Source organism: Syngnathus scovelli, chromosome 2 (genome assembly GCF_024217435.2).
Source record: "Syngnathus scovelli strain Florida chromosome 2, RoL_Ssco_1.2, whole genome shotgun sequence".
Lineage (NCBI taxonomy): Eukaryota > Metazoa > Chordata > Actinopteri > Syngnathiformes > Syngnathidae > Syngnathus > Syngnathus scovelli.
The window spans coordinates 27,037,366-27,060,269 of record NC_090848.1 but is presented as its reverse complement, the minus strand read 5'-3'; the positions used below and the strand labels follow the sequence as shown (position 1 = coordinate 27,060,269).

The 22,904-nt window shown below is 42.2% G+C and overlaps 1 protein-coding gene across 9 annotated transcripts in view; it reads left to right on the top strand.

Moving 5' to 3' along the window:
* The window catches only part of LOC125988673 (sodium channel protein type 8 subunit alpha), a 155,500-nt gene that overhangs the window by 72,688 nt on the left and 59,908 nt on the right, over positions 1 to 22,904 (top strand). For 5 of the 9 annotated variants that reach the window (XM_049754144.1, XM_049754148.1, XM_049754142.1 and 2 more), the window contains 9 exons: positions 57 to 120; positions 1,556 to 1,697; positions 10,547 to 10,753; positions 10,830 to 11,111; positions 15,453 to 15,767; positions 17,385 to 17,520; positions 17,741 to 17,979; positions 21,582 to 21,755; positions 22,514 to 22,870. In XM_049754144.1, the coding sequence (XP_049610101.1) occupies positions 57 to 120; positions 1,556 to 1,697; positions 10,547 to 10,753; positions 10,830 to 11,111; positions 15,453 to 15,767; positions 17,385 to 17,520; positions 17,741 to 17,979; positions 21,582 to 21,755; positions 22,514 to 22,870 (1,916 nt within the window). The remainder of the gene's footprint in view (positions 1 to 56; positions 121 to 1,555; positions 1,698 to 10,546; positions 10,754 to 10,829; positions 11,112 to 15,452; positions 15,768 to 17,384; positions 17,521 to 17,740; positions 17,980 to 21,581; positions 21,756 to 22,513; positions 22,871 to 22,904) is intronic. The other 4 variants (XM_049754150.1, XM_049754147.1, XM_049754149.1 and 1 more) reach the window with 1 other exon arrangement.

Here is a 22,904-nt window from a genome sequence, read left to right as displayed (position 1 = left end):
TAGAAACAAATCGTGACTGTAATGCCTCAATGCACAAGTCTTTTTTTGTTCTTCAGCAAATTTCTACTTCCTGCCCGGCCAAATAGATGCTCTTCTCTGTGGGAACAGCTCAGACTCGGGGTGAGTATCTGTGCTTAGTCCTCCTTGATGTGCCTGTAATGAGCTGACCTTTAAGGTCCAAAACAATCTTGACGCTGATCAAAGTTGTGTTTGGTAGATTCTTAAAGCAAAAATTCCGTACTTATGAATGTCACATGAACAAACCAAGAAAACAAGTTTGGCCTGTGATGTCATTTTCAGTCAAAAGCGTGTTTAGACTTGTGGGGGCACAAAAAAAACACATTATTGTGAAGAGCATTTTTATCTTGACTTCCCCTTTAAAGGGAATTAAAGGAGTCACTTTGATTGGCTGTGAATGAAGTTGGCTGTGACCACTCTTACAGTGGCGCAGCCCTCCCTCTAGGACACAGGTGTCAGAGTCAAGGCCTGGGGGCCAGGTCCAGCCTGCAACATCACTTTATGTGGCCCGTGAAAGCAGATTATGTCTGTCCACTTCCATGACCCTCACTAAAATCTGTACCAAAATGTTTGTCATGTGGAATAAATAACATTGATTTTTACATTATTTTTTATTTTTACAGTGACAAACTGAACCAACTTCTATCTTTGACAATTGATTTCAAAGCAAGTAATCTATCATTTTTGTGTGTGTAATATATATAGAAAATGGATGGATGAAATATGTGACAATGTGATGAGATGATTAAACATTGATTTGGTTTCACTGTCACAACGACTGTCTGAGGAAAGCTGCATCAACAAAGTGGACTGATACCAGCCGAAAGTCCTATGAAGCCAATTTCAATTGACCAGAAACAAGAAGTAGACACCTACCAACAGAGGTGGGCATCGACCATCAGTCCCTGAGTTTCCATCCCTGACCCATGTGGACCCCAGTCTGTCCCTCGTCAACGAGAGCCAATCGGCCTTGAGAACATAATTTCTACTTCCACACGCAGAAGCACAAGCAGACAGGCAGCCAAAATAAAAAAATAATACTAACAAGACGAACCCAACACACACACGCAGTGTGGTAATAAAAAAACAAAACAGGACATTGCAGTCTGCGTGACCACAAGGTATACAACTAAGTTATTTTTTTTTTTTTTTTTGTGTATTTGCATGTCAGGTATGTATCAACTTCGTGTGATGTGGTACCAGTAAATCCGTTCTCAGTGGTGTTTGGCAGAATTGGACTGGGCATGGCTGAAATACTGATAAAAACTCAGGGAAGGAAACTCGGGGGCGAAGGACGATGACTATCTCTGTCTACCAAATTAAAAATGTTAAACATAGCTTAACATTCTGTGGATATTCTTATTTTCAGGCCCCTGTCATTCTTTCAGAATAAGTGCAAAAAAACAGAGTTAATCCTTTAGTTGGCTGAGATGATACAATCTGGCGAGGTGCACTACTGGTTTAAAAAAATTCCAGCAACATATTTTGTACAACTCTTTGGGTATCATTCTGAAGCCTTGCTGCCTGCCTCCCTCAGCCGTTGCCCGGAGGGATACACGTGTATGAAAGCTGGAAGAAATCCAAACTATGGTTACACCAGCTTCGACAGCTTCGGATGGGCCTTCCTGGCTCTTTTCCGCCTCATGACACAAGACTTTTGGGAAAACCTCTACATGCTGGTAATGTTGACTTGTTCACCCACTATGATGAATGCCCTGTCACACTAAGCAACACTCAATATACGTAAGTGTATATGTGTCTGTGTGCATGTGTATGTGTGTAAGTAAAAACTCCCTGAATCATGAATATATATATATATATATATATATATATATATATATATATATATATATATATATACATATATATATACATATATATACATATATATACTATATATATACACACACACACACACACACATATATATATATATATATATATATTTATAATATACACACACACACACATACACACACACACTCAATGTAATGATCAATTGCTCAAGACAGCTTTAACCTTAGTGTACAGCACAAATAACAACTGCTTTCATGAAATGTACTTGTTCATATATACTTGTTCAGAAATGCAAGACGTAGCCCTAGGGAATCTGACGGGTCATTATAGGTCATCTGATAGTGGTTAGAAATGCTATCGTGTAATTGTCACAGAAGGAATGTAGCAGGGTGACCAAATGCAGCTTGGACCAGGGTTTATTGAAGGGAAAAAGGGAGTTGGAAGGGAGGATGAGGGAAACAAACCAACAGGAGAACAGGGATACTAACATTAACTCCGGGGGCAGACGAACAGAAAGACAAACTCGCAAAAGTGAACTGAAACCAACAGAAACTGACAGAGACTAGAAAGGACAGGACAGAAAGACGAGAACAATCCGACAGGAGAGTGCCACACAGACAGGACTTAAATACATGACAGGTAACGAGAGGCAGGTGATGGCGATTACATAGATTGTGAGACACAGAGACAGGAGGGGAGGGGCGACGCAAACAGAAACCATGGCAACATATAAACAATATTGGAATGACTGGGGGACGAGTCGTGACAGTAATATCCATAATCCTGTAACACAACTGATGATTTTGAGTGTTTTTACTAGTTATGTTGATTTATTTAATTGTAGAATTTAAATTGTAGAATTTAGCTGCTCATAGTGAAGGAATTGGTCCCTCCCAATCCCCAATATTCATTCATTCATTCATTCATTCATTCATTCATTCATTCATTCATTCATTCATTCATTCTCTTGCACTTATACGAAGCCAGGTCATGGGGCAGCAGCTTAAGCAGAGAAACCAAGATTTCCCTCTCCCTCGCCACTTCATCCAGCTCCTCCTGAGAGATCCTGAGGCGTTCCCAGGTCAGACAGTAGACATTAGTCTCTCCAGAGTGTTCTTGGTCATCCTCAGACCCCCTCCCAGTGGGACACACCCGGAACACAACAATTCAGGTGGCATTCTGACAAGATATCCGAGCCACCTCATCTGCCTCCTCTCAATGCGGAGGAGCAGCGGCTTGACTCTGACCCTCTCCCGAATGACCAAGCTTTTCACCTTATCTCTAAGGGATATTCTCCCCACCCATTCACAATGTGCCCCATCTCCATTATACAGTGGTGATGGCGCACTGAGACGCTGGATGATTGATCCGAATTTTTTTTTTAAGCTGTCCAAAAGTTATTCTGCGTGCCTTTGCCAAACTCCTCCCACGCCAGAGTTTTGCCTTGGTGACCGCCAAGGCTATTTCCTGTTTAGCTAGTATCAGCCCATCAACTGTCTGCTAGCAGGTACCCATCAGCTGTCCCACAAGCCAAAAAAGGCTCCAGAAAACTCCTTCAGCTTGATGGAGTTCCTTAGCGCTGGTGTCCACCATCTGGTTTGAGGGTTGCCACCACGACCGGCACTGACCACCTTGTCGCCACAGCACCGGCTGGCCGTCTCAAAAATGGAGGCACGGTCTACTCAGACTCAATGGAGACATTGAGTATGAATGGACCATGTTCCATGCCTGCCATGTTCCTGAGTAGACTATGTTCCATGCCATATCCCATGTGACGTGGGTGAAGTTCTGGTGCAAGTTGGAGTTGAAACCTTTTCTGACAGGGGCTTCTTCCAGGTGTTCCTAGTAAAGTCTCACAATATGATTGGGTCTGCAAGGTTGGACTGGCATTTCCCCCAGCATTGGGGGGTGGTGATCAGTGGACAGCTCCACCCTTCCCTTCACTTGAATGTCCTAATCATGTGGCCGCAAATTCAATGGCACAACCACAAAGTCGATCATCGAACTGAGGCCTTGGCTATCCTGTTGCCATTTGCATATACTGTATTTTTCGGACTAAAAGTCGCCCCGGAATATACATCGCATCAGCCATAAAATACACAATTAAGTGAAAAAAAAACATATATAAGTCGCTCCGGAGTATAAGTCGCATGTTGGGGAAAATTTATTCGACAAAATCCAACACCAAGAACAGACATGAACGAGCAACAAAAGGCTAAACGATACGGTATGCTAACGTGACATAAACACAAACGAGAAGCTGAGAGCAGGGCCTGATGTAACAATAACAGTTATTCAAATAACTATAACATAAATAACACCTTTATCAAACCATCTGTGTCTCTCCAAATCATTAAAGCCATCGATCGCGTTTGTCCTCCTATATGTAAACAAGTCCGACGTCAGCAGCACGTTGCAGTTCAAAATTTTCTACAGGCCTATATAACAATATATAAACTATGTGTGAAATAACAATAATATAAACAATTTTATCAAACCATCCGTGTCACTCCAAATCTTTAAATCCAACAAAATCTTCGTCTTGTGTCACTTAGAAAAAAACAAAAAAAACACACGCACACACACACACACACGGCTGTTGACGCCGGAAAGACTACATGTGCCGCTGACGTCAGACTAGATATATCAAATAAATGTAATGTAAAGAACAATTTTAATAAACCATCCATGACACTCTAAATCATTAAATCCATCTGAATATTATCCTCTGTGTCAAACAGAAAAAATAAGAATACAGCTGTTGACGCCGGAGCTACGTGGACTGCTGACCGACAGACTAGATATATGAAATAAATGTAATGCAAACAAGAATTTTAATGAACCATCCGTGTCACTCCAAATCACCGGAATATTCATCCTCTGTGTAAAAAAAAAAAAAAAAAACAGCTGTCGATTCCAGACCTACATGCCCCGCTGACGTCAGCCTCGTTGTCAGTTGGCGGGTCCAATTATTCCACAGATTTACGTATATAACTATATTGTAGCGTTACCAAAGTACCAGGCAATACGATGGATTGGTAACTGGCTCTTTATTTCACAAATCAAGCTCTCAACATGTGAGCCAACACACGCAAGCGCCCTGGATCGCTCTTTCTGCCCCCCATGCTGCCTTCACGGCCTCCCTAGAAAATCGGAAACTACTGAAGTCTAACAACATACACGTTGCTAGTCTAAATAAACTATATGTCAAATAACTATAACATAAATAACAAGTTTATCGAATAATCTGTGTCACTCCAAATCATTACATCTCCTGACTTCAGAAGTCAGTGGTCATTGTCAGTGAGGCTCCAATTATTCCACAGCCATAGTGCGCCCTCATGCGGTTTAAAGTGAAAATAACATGTGAAGTGATCAACTATACTAGTAAGTAAAGTGTTAATGATCAAGTAAACATTTGTGAAAAAATTCACATAAGTCACTCCTGAGTATAAGTGGCCCCGCCACCCAAATTATGAAAAAAAGTGTGACTTATAGTCCTAAATATACGGTACCATTTGCCCCTTACCGTATGTTTGAACCTGGTGTTTGTTATAGACAATCTGTGACAAGCGCATAAATCCAGTCACAGAACACCGCTTGGTTTCTGATCGGAATGGACATTCTTCCCAATTGTAACCTTCCAGGGCTCACTCATTGGCCACGTGAGCATTGAAGTCAGCCAGAAAAACAATGGAGTCTTTAATCTAAACTAATGTTTGGTACATAAGCAAAAACAGCATTCAGGACCCGTGCCCACAACCAAAGCCAGAAGGAGGCGACCCTCTCTTGTCACCTGGGGTGAACCCCAATATATAGACGCTAAGCCCACATGTATGTAGTATGTATGCCCACACCTGCTCGCCAACTCTCACCATGGGGAACTCTTTGGCTCTTAACAAAGGAAATAGAGCTGCTGTACTGTAGAGCAGTGGTCCCCAACCTTTTTTGCGCCACGGACCGGTTACGTGTCAGAAATATTTTTGTGGACCGGCCTTTATATAAATAAATAATAAATTTATATAAATAAATAATACATGTATAATAAATACCGTAATTTTCGGACTATAAGTCGCGTTTTTTTTTTCATAGTTTGGGTGGGGGGCAAATTAATAAAATAAAAATAAATCAGGAGCGATTTATATATGTTTTTTTTTCAGAAATTTTTACTTGATCATTAACACATCACTTACTTACAAGTATAGTTGACCACTTCACATGTTATTTTTAGTATAGTTGATCACTTCACATGCTTTTATATCTTTATCTTGAACATATTCAAAACATAAAAAATAGATAAAAAATAAAATAAAGTAATTAACACTTTAAAGCGCCATATCCAAGTCCACTGTCTGCTGTATGCACACTTGCTCCATTTTTGCTCCTCTTATATTTATGTTATTTGTTTATTTATTATTTTTTCATCACTCTTATTTATTCATTGTTTGTGCCTTCTTGTTTTTTTTCTGTTGTTTACTTGTATGCATATTGTGTACTATGTCTTGTCACCGTGGGATAGTGGAAACGTGATTTCGATCTCTTTGTGTGTCTTGGCATATGAAGAAATTGACAATAAACCAGACTTTGATGAAACAACCAAATAAACAAAACAAAAAACTACATCTGAAAAAAAATATATTTTCAGACAAAACTGGATGAGGGCGCTCTAAATGGGAAGGGCTTAAGAAAAATGGCACCAAAAACAAACTCATATTATGCAGGTAACAAACTTCAAGTTGTAAAATAAGCAGCCGAAAACAGTAATCGAGCAGCAGAAAGAAAGTTTGGAGAACCGTGATGTACCAAAGCATTACTGTAATTTGAATTTCAAGTGACGTCAGTGGCACGGCGCGGCGCGGCGGTTGTTTACATAAAGGACAGAGGTACCCACGTACGTACTACCGGCATCATTAGCGGCTTTGTTTCTAAGTGACACGGAGGACGCAGAGATTGAAGGAATTAAGGATTTGGAGGGAAATAGAAGGTTTGAAAAACTATTATGGCTTTTACGGACACCCGGTCCTACTCTACTGAGCTCTCGTTCACCTCCGTGGATCGAAGTCGGGGGCCGGCGCTCGGCCGGGTGGCTGTCCGCGGACGGTGCGTGGGGCTCGGACATGGCTTTTACGCACGCCCGGTCCTATTGTATGGAGCTCTCTTCCACATCGGTGGCTGGAATTCCACGCTGCCACACGCTTAAAAGTTTGTTTTGTTAAATAAAGAGCCGTTTACCAAACCCACGTCTTTCCTTGTACTTTGTTAACGCTACAATATAGTTATATAGTAGATCTGTGAAATAACGACGAGGCTGACGTCAGGACGCACACGCGGCGTTGTTGACAAAGGACGAGGAATTTGATCGATGGATTTAATGATTTAAAGTGCACAGATGGTTTGATAATATTGCTTATATAATAGTTATCCATCCATCCATCCATTTTCTGAACCGCTTAGTCCCCACGGGGGTCGCGGGCGTGCTGGAGCCTATCCCAGCCGTCATCGGGCAGTAGGCGGGGGACACCCTGAACCGGTTGCCAGCCAATCGCAGGGCACACAGAGACAGACAACCATTCACACTCACACTCACACCTAGGGACAATTTGGAATCTTCAATCGGCCTACCAAGCATGTTTTTGGAATGTGGGAGCATGTTTTTGGAATGTGGGAGGAAACCGGAGCGCCCGGAGAAAACCCACGCGGGCCCGGGGAGAACATGCAAACTCCACACAGGGAGGGCCGGAGGTGGAATCGAACCCGCACCCTCCTAACTGTGAGGCGGACGTGCTACCCAGTGCCCCACCGAGCCGCCCTATATAATAGTTATTTGAAATATAATTTATATATCGTTAGAAGGGCCTGTGGAATATTTTGAATTGCAAGCACCGTCAGCCGCGCGCACCCATTGTTGACAAAGAACGATCGATGGATTTAATGAATTGGAGTGACACCGATGGTTTTATAAACGTGTTATTTATGTAATAGTTCTCTTTAATAACTCTATATGTTACGTCAGGCCCGTTCTCAGCTCTTTGTTTGATTGTCACGTTAGCATACCTATCGTTTAGCCTGTTGTTGCTATCGTTTAGCCTGTTGTTGCTCGTTCATGACTGTTCTTGGTGTGGGATTTTGTCGAATAAATTGCCCCCCAAAATGCGACTTATACTCCGGAGCGACATAGTATATGTTTTTTTTTCACTTTTTGGGGCATTTTATGGCTGGTGCGACTTATAGTCCGAAGATTACGGTATATAAATACGCTGAAATATAATGATACGACTCGGAAAACATATCACGTGACCGGGACAAGCGTCTTGACCAGAATGAATTGATCGTCAATAAAAAAAACTGAATTTTTTTTTTTTTCCTGTGCGCCTTGGCGGCCCGGTACCAAGTGACCCACGGACCGGTGCCGGGGTTGGGGACCCCTGCTGTAGCGGTTTCCTCTGGCCACTAGAGGCATCTTGATATCTTGACATCTTGTTGCGTCACCCTTTTCAGTATTTTTTTTCCAGTCATGTCTTCTCCGGAACTTTACCCCTGTAAGTGTTCCATTTTTATTTATTGTTCCCTGCACATTAAATTTATGTTAGTCGCTGAGACTTATACATGTTTGCAGAGCTCCTTCATCTCTATTAATAAATGTTATGTAAAACAAGATTCTCCCCTTATTTTAGCTGGTGCTACGTATAATCAGGTGCGGCAGATAGTCCAGAAGCAACCACAATTTCCCCATTGGAAATCATTGTACAGACTATCGTCCAAAAACAGCTATCAATTGGCACCAAAATTGACATGGACTTCTCTACATGGACTTCTCTACTTATGACATCTTCAACATATCACAGGGATTAGTCTCTTCGTGGCTGATTCAAGAGCAAGAATTGAGCAGTCGCTCTGTAGCTAAAGTGCCCTGTTATGTCTACATATTTCCTTTCACCAGTCCCCAACATACGCAAACACGACGTGTTCCGAGAGGCTTTATATGTAAGCTGAATTGTTCATCGTTGTTACATATTCAACTGAAATTGATAAGGGTTCATTTGACTTACATTTACCCTGAAGTCCACGTATGGGGTACCACCTCCTATCCGAAAAGGAAGTGCTTTAAACGGCTACACCGGGGTGGGCAAACCTTTTGACTTGCGGGCCGAATTGGGTTCTAAATTTTGACCTGGGGGCCGAACCAGGAGCAGATGGATGTAGTGTTTGTGTGAAGTAATATAAACGACCTGTAAAGGTCATTGCATAAAAGGTTTTGGCCTTTAGTAGGTAGTAAAGCATGGATATTCAAAAAAAGTTTTTGGAAAAACAAATGCATTTATTAACAGCATTAAAAAAAATCCCTAAAAAACTGCTATCAGTGATTCTCATAAAATATGACACTGTTATTATGAATAACGGTCTCCATCACTTCAGTGCCTGCAGGTCATATTAATGAAAGATGTTTATCTTATGAGATCACATCAAACGGCAAACATTCTGACCAAATATGTCATCTTGAAGAATCGGTGAAAGCATACATCCAAATAAAGTAATCAAAACGGCAACACGGTGAGGGGTATCTGAAAATCAGAGCAGAGTTTTAACTCACAAACACCTGGTAACAGAGGTGAGGAAACGGGAGACACTTCCTTAAAGTAAGCCTTAAGAACCTTACAGGTTAAGATTAGTCACAAACAGGTGGTGCATCAATGTCCTTGAGCATCCTGCATTGTTTGAAAATGAGAATGGTCGCTAGTTTCACTCCCTGCTATTTGTACAGATTATATTCAAAATGCATTTTTTTACAACAAACTTGAAAGCTTCCCCTTCATTTTCAGTGGGAATAGTGTTGTTGGTCTCCCTTTTTTTGCTAGTGTGTCATAGTCTGGAGTAAAATTTGCTGTGGCAATTCTTAGGAGAGATCCGAGGTGTTGGTCCGTTTACCTAGATCTGTGACGGGTTGATGTTGATGTTCATATGGCTGAACGTCACGTCGCGTACGTCGAGCCAAATTGGCCACTCTTTTTAAACACTCGGCACTCAGTGTCCACCTTGCTTTTCCTTGGGCGACTCATTTTAATGGAAGGATTCCAGGGGAAGGTTTGTGGGTGGCTTTAGCGTAAAACTGTATCCGAAAGCTCGGCGCGCAAATTACAAGAATACTGTTGTCACAGCCCACACTCTAAATTCGGCACTGATACAAATAGACCGCGAGGGCGCCATTTCCGTACTACTGAGTACGTACACGCACTTGTGAGTGTGCACCGAGCTTTCTGACACAGCTTCCGGTAGTAAATGCGCAGGCGAGTGGTTCCCCATCTACTGGGGAAACGCAGTCATTGCAGGCAAAATGACCGAAAAAAAATGTTTAATAATACAATTTATTTAGGGTGGGCGGGCCGGATTAAACGGTCCCGTGGGCCGGATGTGGCCCGCGGGCCGTAGTTTGTCCATAGCTGGGCTACACTCAAGATGAAGGGTCACCCCCCTTCACTGGAAATCTGGTGCTGGCATTCTTTCCAACAAGCTGACCTCTTGTGTTGTAACACGTTCCGGGGCCAGCCTCCCGGCCGAGCCACGAGCCGGCTGACACTTTTGTGTTTGTAAATTTCCATTTTTAGAAACTAGGTTTATTTTCTGTTATAGTACAGGCCCTTTAAAGACAACAAACTTTTAACTGTAACACTAAACCTACAGTGTTTGTTTCCCTACTAACAAAGCTCATCATTTAAATGTATCCTTCTAACAGACATTGAGGGCGGCAGGAAAGACCTACATGATCTTCTTTGTGTTGGTGATCTTTGTGGGTTCTTTCTACTTGGTCAACCTGATCCTGGCTGTGGTGGCCATGGCCTATGAAGAGCAGAACCAAGCCACCATGGAGGAGGCCCAGCAGAAGGAGGAGGAGTTTAAGGCCATGCTCGAGCAGCTGAAAAAACAACAGGAAGAAGCTCAAGTCAGTGGTTTTTGAAAGCATGTTATCCTGCTGTTACTGTTACATATATGCTATTAATGCTTCTGTTTATCATTAGACTGCTGCCATGGCAACCTCAGCCGGAACAGTATCAGAGGATGCGGTCGAGGATGACGGAGGAGGGCGGCTGTCATGCAGCTCTTCTGAGATGTCCAAGCTGAGCTCCAAGAGTGCCAAAGAGCGGCGCAACCGTAAAAAGAAGTGGCGACAAAAAGAGCAAGAGAAGGAGAAAGGCGATAGTGAAAAGTTTGTCAAGTCCGAGTCGGACGACGGCAGCAAGAGGAGCCGCTTCCGGTTTCCTGATAACCGCCTGGGGCGAAAATCTTCTATTATGAACCAGGTAAGGAGCAAATCTCTATCTTTACAGTGCTGCCTCTACGTTCAAGTTCTGTCGAACCCGGCAATCGTATGGGCCCCGTCACTGACAAAAGGCTATTATAGACCAATCAGCAACACGACTACAAATATTGCAATGACACGTTGGGTGTCAGAGAGCACCTTACTTGCAAGTTTTTCGAAGATACATACAAAACAATATTGTATGAAGTAAGATAAACAAAGAACGAAGAAAGAACAAAGTATTTTTGCCAAGTGCTTTACAGTATGTTACATAAGTAGTGCTGCTAGTTTGTCCCAGTATCGCACCAACCATCACAATGTTGACTGCACATTATTAGTTAACATTAAACAGCTGACCAGCAGCTGAGACAAAAACTGGATGCACGGATATCTCTTAGAATTTGTTTACGCAGAAAAGTTGTGTTCCGGTATTAACCATGACAATGACCGTTTCTTTTATTTTATTCATTCTTTTATCCTCTTGTACCATCAATGTCGTTTCAGAATAAGTAAGTATTGAGAAAGGTAGAAATCACTTGGAGAATTAAACTTTTGATGCTGGATAAAATTAGGTTCAGTGTGGTGGCCTCATAGTAAAATAAGATGAACCCCATGAAACAATTTCAATTTTCTGCTAAATAACAAAAAAGATGTTCAATAACATGTGAACACCATAAGATGTTTTCAACGATTCTTCCTGAACTTTGTGTTTGCAAGACCAAGACACCAGTGCCCTCCGCAAGTTCAGGATGATTTCAAGTTGTCTACTGGACGTGAATGACTCATGAGTGCATAGCTTGAATTATCAAAAATATTTATTTTTTTTCGTCATTGACCCTTGTGAGGAAAATCCGTTGGAAAAAAATAGATGGATGGATGTACTTACCAACGAGCTTGGTATTGAGCAGCGACAGTGTAGTGCAGCGGGCAGATGTGTCGACATGCCCACGTTCAGGCTCTGAATAATTCACAGTAATAACATGAATGTTTTAGGGGGAGCAATCCTGCAGCTTTGCAAAGGCAGTTGCACAGTGTGGGCTTCTGAGAACCACAAAATGGGACTTATGTAATGGGGTGTGCTTGCCTGCAATTGTTGTTCACTTTACATTCAGGCAGACCAAAACATTTAATTTGAGCCTGTTGCGATTTTATTCACAGGCTGGATTGATATTGGCAGCAGCACAGATTAGTGTTGTCATGACTCATGTAACATCCCAATTTTGCCTACCTGGTTTTCAGAATGACCTTTGCAGTAATACTAGCTATCGCTTACCTATCAACCCCCACAAAATCCCCAATGTTTTTGGGAACAGTCCTCTCTTTGGGGGAGTGTAATCAGCCATTTTTAATTTTTACTTTTAATTTTACTAACACAGACGCTGGGGATCATTAAATATCACTTCAGAACAATGGAATGAAAAACCTGAAAAATGCTACAGTGTGTGTACGTGTGTTTATATATATATATATATATATATATATATTTAATGATCCCCAGCGTCTTTGTGTTTGTAAAATTAAAAGTAAAAATTAAAAATGTGTATATATATATATATATATATATATATATATATATATATATATATACACATTTTATATGTATGTGTATATATACACATATATATATATATATATATATATATATATATATATATATATATATATATATATATATATATATATATTAAAATTACGTAGATAATATAAATATATACGTATATATACATACATACACATACATACATACACACATACATACATACATACATACATACATACATACATACATACATACATACATACATACATACATACATACAGTGAGGCAAAACAGTATTTAGTCAACCACCAATTATGCAAGTTCTCCAACTTGAGAGATGACAGATGCCTGTAATTTTCCTCGTAGGTACACTATAAGAGACAAAATGAAAAAAAAATCCAGAAAATCACATTGTCTGATTTCTAAAGAATTTATTTGCAAATTATGGTGGAAAATAAGTATTTGGTCAGTAATGGCCCCGATCTGGGGCCCCATGGAAGATCTCACCCCGTGGGGTCAAAATGATCACAAGAACAAAAATCCCAGAACCACATGGGACCTAGTGAATGACCTGTAGAGAGCTGGGACCAAAGTAACAAAGACTACCATCAGCAACACTCTACGTCGCCAGGGACTCAAATCCTGGAGTGCCAGACGTGTCCCCCCGTCTGAAGTTTGCTAGAGAGCATTTGGATGATCCAGAAGAGGATTGGGAGAATGTAGATCTTCAGACGGGCCTGGACATATATCAGGGGTGGGCAAACTTTTTGACTTTTGGGTTCTAAATTTTGACCGGGGGGCCGAACCAGAAGCAGATGGATGTAGTATTTGTGTGAAGTGATAGAAATAACATGTAAAGGTCATTGCATAAAAGGTTGTGACTTTTAGTAGGTAGTAAAGCATGGATACTCAAAAAAAGCTTTTTGAAAACAAATGCATTTATTAACAGCATTAAAAAAAATATTTCACCAAAAAACTACTATCAGTGATTCTCATTAAATACGACACTGTTATTATGAATAATAGTTTCCATCACTTTAGCACCTGCAGGTCAGATTACGAAATATGTTTATCTAATGAGGCGAAATCACATCCAACGGCAAACATTCTGACCAAATAATCATCTTGAAGAATCAGTGAAAGAATACATCTAAATAAAGTAATAAAGAAATCAATAGTATTGTTGGTCTCCCTTTTTTGCTAGGGCATCATGGTCTGGAGTAAAATTTGTTGTGGTAATTCTTAGGATAGAGCCGAGGTGTCCGTCCATTAACCTAGATCTGTGACGGGCTTTGTTGACGTTCATGTGGCTGAGCGTCTGCTCACACACGTAGGTCGAGCCAAATGGTCCACTCTTTTTTTAAACACTCGGCACTCAGTGTCCACCTTTCTTTTCCTCGGGCACTCATTTTAATGGAAGGATTCCAGGGGAAGGTTTGTGGGTGGCGTTAGCGTAAAACCTTATCTGAAAGCTCAGTGCGCGAATTACGAGAATGCTGACGTCACAGCCCACACTCGAAAATTTGGCATTGATGGAAATAGAGCGCGGAGTGCGCCGGGTCCATACTACTTAATACGTACACGCACTTGTGAGTGCGCACCGAGCTTTCTGACACGGCTTCCGGAAGTAAATGCGCGGGCGGACGCTTCCCCATCTATTGGGGAAACATAGTAATTGCAGGAAAAATAACCCAAAACATTTTTAATAATACAATTTATTCAGGTTTGGCGGGCTGGATTAAACGGGCCATAGTTTGTGTTAGAGATTTGCTCACTCCAACTTATTTTGCAAGAACCACACGGGAGACAAGTAAGTCCTTTTAGACACCTGCAGGTGGAGAGTCCATTCGTCGCTGTGCGTGCAGCGATGTTCGAATGGAGGTCTGAACCCTCCTTCCTGCAAGGGCATATTTATTAGGAGGAACAGAGTGGGGGTGAGAGTGGACAGGTTTGGTGAACCCCCGGCCTCTGGTCAAATCAGAGCAGGGGGTGTTTTACGATGTTGCGGGAAACAGAACAACTTTGATTGCTTCCTCTGCAGCTGGTCAATCAAGCAGAGGAAGCAACCACTTCATTTTACTGCGTTGTGAGAGCAAGACAAGATTGGTTAATCATTATAGTCTACATTCCAACATAATCCTACGATAAAGATAACCTGGAAAACCCTAACAGTTTGCCCATGTCTGACATATATGTATAAATAAATATAAATATTTACATTGCAGGGCACAGAGACAGACAACCATTCGCACTCGCACTCACACCTATGGGCAATTTAGAGTGCCCAATCAGCCTACCATGCATGTTTTTGGGATGTGGGAGGAAGCCGGAGTGCCCGGAGAAAACCCACTCAGGCGCGGGGAGAACATGCAAACTCCACACAGGGTGGGCTGGAGGTGGAATCGAACCCGTACTTGGATGAGAGAATACCATATGGAATACCATATGCTGTAAGTTTATCTAGCCTCTGGTGGGGCAAGCTAGCCCAACTCATTGCTGGCCCCAAACCTGGATAAACAGGGAGGGTCGGAATCCAAAACCTCATCCACAAAGATGTCCCTGGGTATGAAAGTAACTTGGAAGATGAAGAAATATCCAAATCTTTTATACTACGTATGTCTATTTACCTGTACTGTATTTTCAAAATTATATCCAATATCACTGTTTTACTGACATGTTCACATCCAAATGTAAGTAAATAACTATACATAGGTGTCAAGAGTAGGCAGTGTTTTTTTTTTTTGTCCCAGTACAGCCTTGCCCGCATCTCAAACATTGCCTGTTTTTTCTGCTCCCTTCTAGTCTCTCCTGAGCATACCAGGCTCACCTTTCCTGTCCCGCCACAATAGCAAAAGCAGCATCTTCAGTTTCAAGGGCCGTGGCAAGGACGTGGGTTCAGAGAACGAATTTGCGGATGACGAACACAGCACGGTGGAGGAGTGCGAGGAGCGCCGGGGCTCCCTGTTCAGCCCATACCGCCGCAGCAGTTACAGTGGCTACCACGGGAAGCGGAACAGCACAGTGGATTGCAACGGCGTGGTGTCCCTCATCGGCCCTGGGCCTGGTGGACGCCTTCTGCCTGAGGTGAAAATAGATAAGGCAGCTACTGACGAAAGTGTAAGGAAGTCATTGAGTAGACCTATCCAGGCATGGAACCCCCCCCCCCCCCCCCTCTTGTCCGCTCCTCTCTTTCTTTATCTTCTGATCTGTCATCTTTGCAAAGCCGTATGTATCTCTTGGCACCAGCGCGCCTAGCCTGCCCCCCTTTCTCCTCCCCCCAACGCCTGCAGTGTATGCTGCCCTCCATAGTAAAGCAAAGGATGGAGTCATTAACAAACGTACTTAAAGCAGCCCCACATTTGATAGGTTAGTGAAACTAGGTCTGTCACTGAGTTTCATAATTCTGAATGTCAGTGTGTGGTGCAAAATGAATGCTTCTCAAATGACACCCAGCTTATATATTTATACTACACCATTCCCACCACTAAAGCGACATGTAATGATGAGTTAACGTACTTCATCACAGTGTATTGCTGTGTTTCTCCTTCAGGCATCCAGGGCCTCTGCAAGCCTCTGCAAGTAGGTGGAGGAGAGTCAGGGGAGAGACATTTTTATTTGCTTCCCTAATGTATACGTAGCTTCCATCTCAAAGCAGATAAAAACATTTTATCTGCTTCTCTAATGCATAGATCACATCTCAAAGGAACATATTTTAAAAAGCTGCTGTCCTTGTACGTATGTCTTGATCTATTTCTGTTTTTCAAAATACCTGATCAACATGACTGAATTGAATTTCTATAGTGTGGCAGTAGTTAGCATGGGAGAGCCACACCCAAAAAAATTAAAAAGCATAACAAATGGATCTGTCAATTCCCTTCCTTCTCTTTGACTTGGAGCATGCTTGGCATGACCACTGGATTGATATGAACGACTCCATCCATCCATCCATTTTCTGAACCGCTTAGTCCCCACGGGGGTCGCGGGCGTGCTGGAGCCTATCCCAGCCGTCATCGGGCAGTAGGCGGGGGACACCCTGAACCGGTTGCCAGCCAATCGCAGGGCACACAGAGACAAACGACCATTCGCACTCGCACTCACACCTAGGGACAATTTGGAGTGATCAATCGGCCTACCAAGCATGTTTTTGGGATGTGGGAGGAAACCGGAGTGCCCGGAGAAAACCCACGCGGGCTCGGGGAGAACATGCAAACTCCGCACAGGGAGGGCGGAGGTGGAATCGAACCCGCATCCTCCTAACTGTGAGGCGGACGTGCTACCCAGTGCACCACCGAGCCGCCAGATATGAACGACTCGCTTATTATTATTATTATTATTTTATCTATTTCCAATTTTTGCATTTATAAAAATAAACAGCAACACCGTGCCATCAGTTTGCAAGCAAAACCCAAGATTTTGCAATGACATGAAAGGCATTCCTGGAGAGCAGTTGACAGCTGAGTCTTAATTTGGACAACCTCTCAAAATTTGCTATTAGGTGTAATAGTTAATCTCATCTCAGCATAAATTTACTAAATGTACAAAGGTCCATTAACAAGCAGAGGGACATAAAATGAAGAAAATGAAGGATGTTATCGATACTTTCCCACCAACAGTCACGAAGACTTTTTATGGTCAATGGTGTTGTCCGCTTCCCTCTGCCAGCCACCGGTGGCGATGTGGGATGGTGTTCATGTCCACTCCATGGGTGCTTGATTCTTCCTCTCCTCCTGACAGCCCACTACTGAGGTTGAGGTGAAGAAGAAGCTGTCTGGCTCCCTGATGGTGTCTGTGGACCAACTCAATACCTCCTTTGGGCGGAAAGAGCGGGCCAACAGTGTCATGAGCGTCATTACCAACACACTAGTGGAGGGTACTGCCTCTTTAACCCAGCTTTTTAACCTGCATTTTCATTATTCTTTAACTAGGGCTGCTCTTATTGTTTGGTTAGTTTGACATGTGTTTCCTGCTTATCCGCTTTGCATAGCCAGTGATACAGATACATACAATTGTTCTGTCTCTCAAGTCCTTTCCATGTTGGATTGCTTCACACGCACACGTATGTTTGGTTGTGACATCTGATCTGTCTTCAGAACTGGAAGAGTCCCAGCGCAAGTGTCCACCCTGCTGGTATAAATTTTCAAACACATTCCTGATATGGGAATGCTCCCCCACATGGCTGAAGATTAAGGAGATTGTCAATCTGATAGTCATGGATCCCTTTGTGGACTTGGCCATCACCATCTGCATCGTCCTCAACACGCTCTTCATGGCCATGGAGCACTACCCTATGACACCCGACTTCGAGGACATGCTCTATGTGGGGAATTTGGTGAGTGAGTGGAAATGCAATTCCTTCTCTTGGGGTTGAAACCAGCCTATTATTCAGCCTTTCTTGTATTTTGTAGCATTTTATAAAGAGGCATGTCAACTGACATGACTTCCCTCCTTTGGGTGGGAGGAGACACACCCCTGTCGACATTACAAAAATCAAAATGCAATGAAATTAAAGTCATTACAGATACACCTAAATCAAATGCAGACTTTGAGGTCCAGAATTTGGGAATCGCGTAAATCTCGAAAGTATGTTTGAGAATCCCTGCTCTTAAGTCAAGCTGACCTTTTTAAGTGTTACATTTTCGCAATGGACTTTCTATTTGCACTTTCCTATTGGGTGGTGTAAACTACCGTATTTTTCGCACTAAAAGGCGCACTGGATTATAAGGCACACCCTCATTGAATTTTTTATTTGACAAATTATTTCATATATAGGGCGCACCGGATTAAAAGGCGCATAAAATAAAAGCTATACTGCAACAAACTGAGGTTGACTAGGGCTGTGGTATGCATCCACTAGCCAATAACCAATGAGCCCTCTGTAAACAATCGCGTTTCTCAAACTATCTCCTATATACGATTGGAACTGACTAAAGTTCGATCTAACACATTGGTACTGCTTACCTGTGTTTCCCTTCTATATCGATCCGTAAATTTACTCGAAACATTAACGGAGCAGCCTATTTAGAAATGAAATAACCTCGTGCGTATAGCAGCTATCATTATAGCGGTAGCCACCCGTAAACTCCCATGAGCCTCAGCTCATAGACTCCCATGAGCCTCAGTAAAGTGTCGTGGCAGCCCCCTGACTATTTTGAAATGAAATAGCCTCGTGCGTATAGCAGCTATCATTACAGCATTAGCCACCCGCAAACTCCCATGAGCCTCATTTCGCAGACTCCCATAAGCCTCAGCAAAGTGTGGTGGCAGCCCCCTGTAAACAATCGCGTTTCTCAAACTATCTCCTATAAAATGATCTGAACTGACTAAAGTTCGATCTATCGCATTGGTACTGCTTACCTGTGTTTCCCTTCTATATCGATCCGTAAATTTACTCGAAACATTAACGGAGCAGCCTATTTAGAAATGAAATAACCTCGTGCGTATAGCAGCTATCATTATAGCGGTAGCCACCCGTAAACTCCCATGAGCCTCAGCTCATAGACTCCCATGAGCCTCAGTAAAGTGTCGTGGCAGCCCCCTGTAAACAATCACGTTTCTCAAACTCTCTCCCATAAAAGTGCTCAGAACCAACTAAAGACTGATTTAACACATTGGTGCTGCTTATTTATGATTCCATTGGATATTGATCCGTAAACGTACTCGAAAACATTAACGGAACGGCCTATTTTGAAATGAAATAGCCTCGCGGGTACAACAGCTATTCAGTGACGCTCCCTGACCACGATTGCTGTAATGCTAGATCAGCGGTTCTTAACCTTTTTGACTTTGAGGCCCAATTTTTATAGTACAGTGGCCCAGGGCCCATTAAATATTTACACTGTATAGGTTGAATTGACTCAGTCATGGTTTGATTTGTAACCAAACCCACTTACAGTTTAACAACCGATAAACCTTGTAAAAAAGAATGACATGATACAATGGGATCATCACAAAGATTTTTGTTGACACATATATGTAACCTGCACACACATCAAACCTCTGAATACGCTGATAATTCCTGGCACAAATCAAGGTAGGACAATATTTTTTTTCCCAGGATCAAGTCACTCTTTTTAATTAAAAAATAATTAATAGTTACATTTTACGTCTGATAAAATAAATAATAAAAAACAAATAATTGAAAAAATACGTATATATTTATACATATTAAAGAATAAATTTGTAAAAAGGATGACAAAATAAATACATTCAAATAATTTAAATAAAAAAAAAACTAGTAAAGTGCAAATGAAACCATAGCAGTCACTTAACAATTGGCTCAGCAGGCATGCAGAACCAGAAGCGGCAGGCAAAACCAACTCCTCCGCTATGGCAAATGCCACACGTCTGACTACAAGGTAGCTGGCTTTCAGTGCACATTTGGAGCTGTAACACATTTGGAGTCAGTAACATAACTGACCTTTTCTGCATCTGCAGCCCATTTTGTTTTCTTTTGAAAAATTACACCGAATTACACAAAATTTCCCAAGAGCGTCAGGTGTTTGGTCTGTAGATGGCACTGTAGTTTTGAGGACCTTAGCACCTCATTTGACAGTGTTAGCCCACACATCACACACTGGGCTCTCGGCGCTGTCTTAGTACCTCTGTTTTCGAAGTCGTATTTTCTAAAGTCAGGATTGTGCCGATGAGTAAACTTATTCTTTTCTGCGGGGGTCGGCACAATATTTGTCATTTTTCCGTTTTAAAAACTTCTCCATATTTTGACGTCTCACAGCTTGTGCATAAGAAGAAATTCTTCTTCTCTGTCTCCTATATTGCATAATTGCCGCCACCATGTGGTCAAAAGCTGCATTGTAACTGCGCTTAACGTATCTCTGGAGTCTTTAGTTGATGGCCTATGCAGTCCCGCGGCCTTTGCGGCCTACAGGTGCAAAACTGAACGTTTTTATGGCCCTTGAGGTGACGCTGGCAGCCCATGTTTGGGCCAGGGCCCCATGGTTAAGAATTCATGGTTTAGATGACCCTGTTCCTTTACTCTGGATGCTTCAGTATCACATTGTCTTGCTCAATCACTGTGGGTAGAAAATGACTTTCCTTAAAGTGCATGAGTAAATACCAGGGAGCCTGTTTTGCATGATATGTCTACCATTGATGCACTGCACTGCAGTATGATTTTCATGGTTTCTAAAACTGACCACCCTGAACCAGTCATTAAGGTAGTCATTAGGGTTAACTTTCCTTTGTTGTTTGTCAAGATTTACCCATGCAGTATTAGTGTCGTTTTGGAATGAACTTACAGTAAATACAAGGAGTATAGGACAAATTGATGTTACAAACAACTTGTTTGACCCCAATCATGAACCTTTATGAAATCTTCTGACCCCTGGTCTCCATCCTGCAGATTGTTTGGGGCCGAGCATTGCTCTATGTGAAGACCCTCTTAAATCAACGTTTATTTTCATTCTGAAGAATGAATGTTATTTTTTTTTTAGCACTAATCTTTGCAAGCCAGTGTAATCTAGTGAAAATGCATTTTGTTTCAGAAGTTCCCAAAATGCCCCTAGTGCCAATTGATTAGTTGCTCATCCTGGTAGATCAGATTATATTGCCCTGAACAATTTCACTAGTTGATGACAAAAATTTGGAGGACCCATAATAAGACGCACATAAAAGCCCATGACTGCTTTGAACAGTAAGTTGGCCATTTTAGTTTTAAGAAGCTGTTTTGGCTAAATCCCAGGTCTTGTACTCCATACTTGCTAACTTTGGGTTGTGAAAAGTAAGGATTTTTATTTATTTTTTTTCATCGGCGTATCAGCCCACATTTCCTTTGGCCGCGGGGGCAAAGGAGTTATTTGTCAAAGTGGTTTCTTGCTTCATATGATACATACTTGCCAAGATTGGGTTGTGGAACATGGGTATTTTTTTTCATCATAATTCTGATTATTTCTAAAATGCCTTCTCCCCTGCCAGGTGTTCACTGGGATCTTTGCTGGGGAAATGATGTTCAAACTAGTGGCTATGGATCCCTATTACTACTTTCAAGAAGCCTGGAATTGTTTTGACGGCTTCATCGTGACGCTGAGTTTAGTAGAGCTGGCTCTAGCTGACGTCGAAGGGCTCTCAGTCCTGCGGTCATTCCGACTGGTAAATGGTCATTTGAGCAATAGCACATTGATACAGTATCTCACAAAAGTGAGTACACCCCTCTCATTTCTGCAATCTTTTAATTATATCTTGTCATGGGACAACACTGAAGAAATGACACTTTGAGACAATATTAAGTAGTCACTGTAGAGCTTGGATAGCTTCTTCACCGGTCGCCGCTGGAATCCTCTTCCACTCTTCCATGATGACATCACGCAGCTGGTGGATGTTGGAGACCTTGCGCTCCTCCACCTTCCGTTTCAGGATGCCCCACAGATGGTCAATAGGGTTTAGGTCTGGGGACATGCTTGGCCAGCGGCGACCTGTGAAGCTCTGGTGAACTCCATGCCTAAATGTGTTCTAGCAGTGCTGGAAAATAATGATGGCCACACAAAATATTGACATTTGGGTCCAATTTTGACATTTTCAGTTGGGGTGTACTCACTTTTGTTGCCTGCATTTTACACATTCATTGTTGTATTTTGAGTTACTTTGAAGTAACAATACATTTACTTTGCTATCCAAGCTCTACAGTGACTATTTAACATTGTCTCAAAGTGTCATTTCTTCAGTATTGTCCCATGACAAGATATAATTAAAACATTGCAGAAATGAGAGGGGTGTACTCACTTTTGTGAGATACTGTACATCTTGTGCAGTATGCACATGTTGGGGGGGGGGGCTATGCTATTTGTAGAATTTAATGATTTTACATGACCTGACTAATAATGACCTTCCACACTCTGCTCTTTCCCCAGCTGAGAGTGTTTAAGCTGGCCAAGTCATGGCCGACTCTCAACATGCTGATCAAGATCATTGGCAACTCTGTGGGCGCTTTAGGGAACTTGACTCTCGTGTTGGCCATCATTGTCTTTATCTTTGCCGTGGTGGGCATGCAGCTGTTTGGAAAGAGTTACAAAGATTGTGTGTGCAAGATCCATGCTGATTGTGAGCTGCCGCGCTGGCACATGAACGACTTCTTCCACTCCTTTCTGATTGTCTTCCGGGTGCTGTGCGGTGAGTGGATTGAGACCATGTGGGACTGCATGGAAGTGGCTGGCCAGGGCATGTGTCTCATCGTCTTCATGATGGTCATGGTCATTGGCAACTTGGTGGTGAGTAGGTGTTAGATAAATTATCCATATTGTG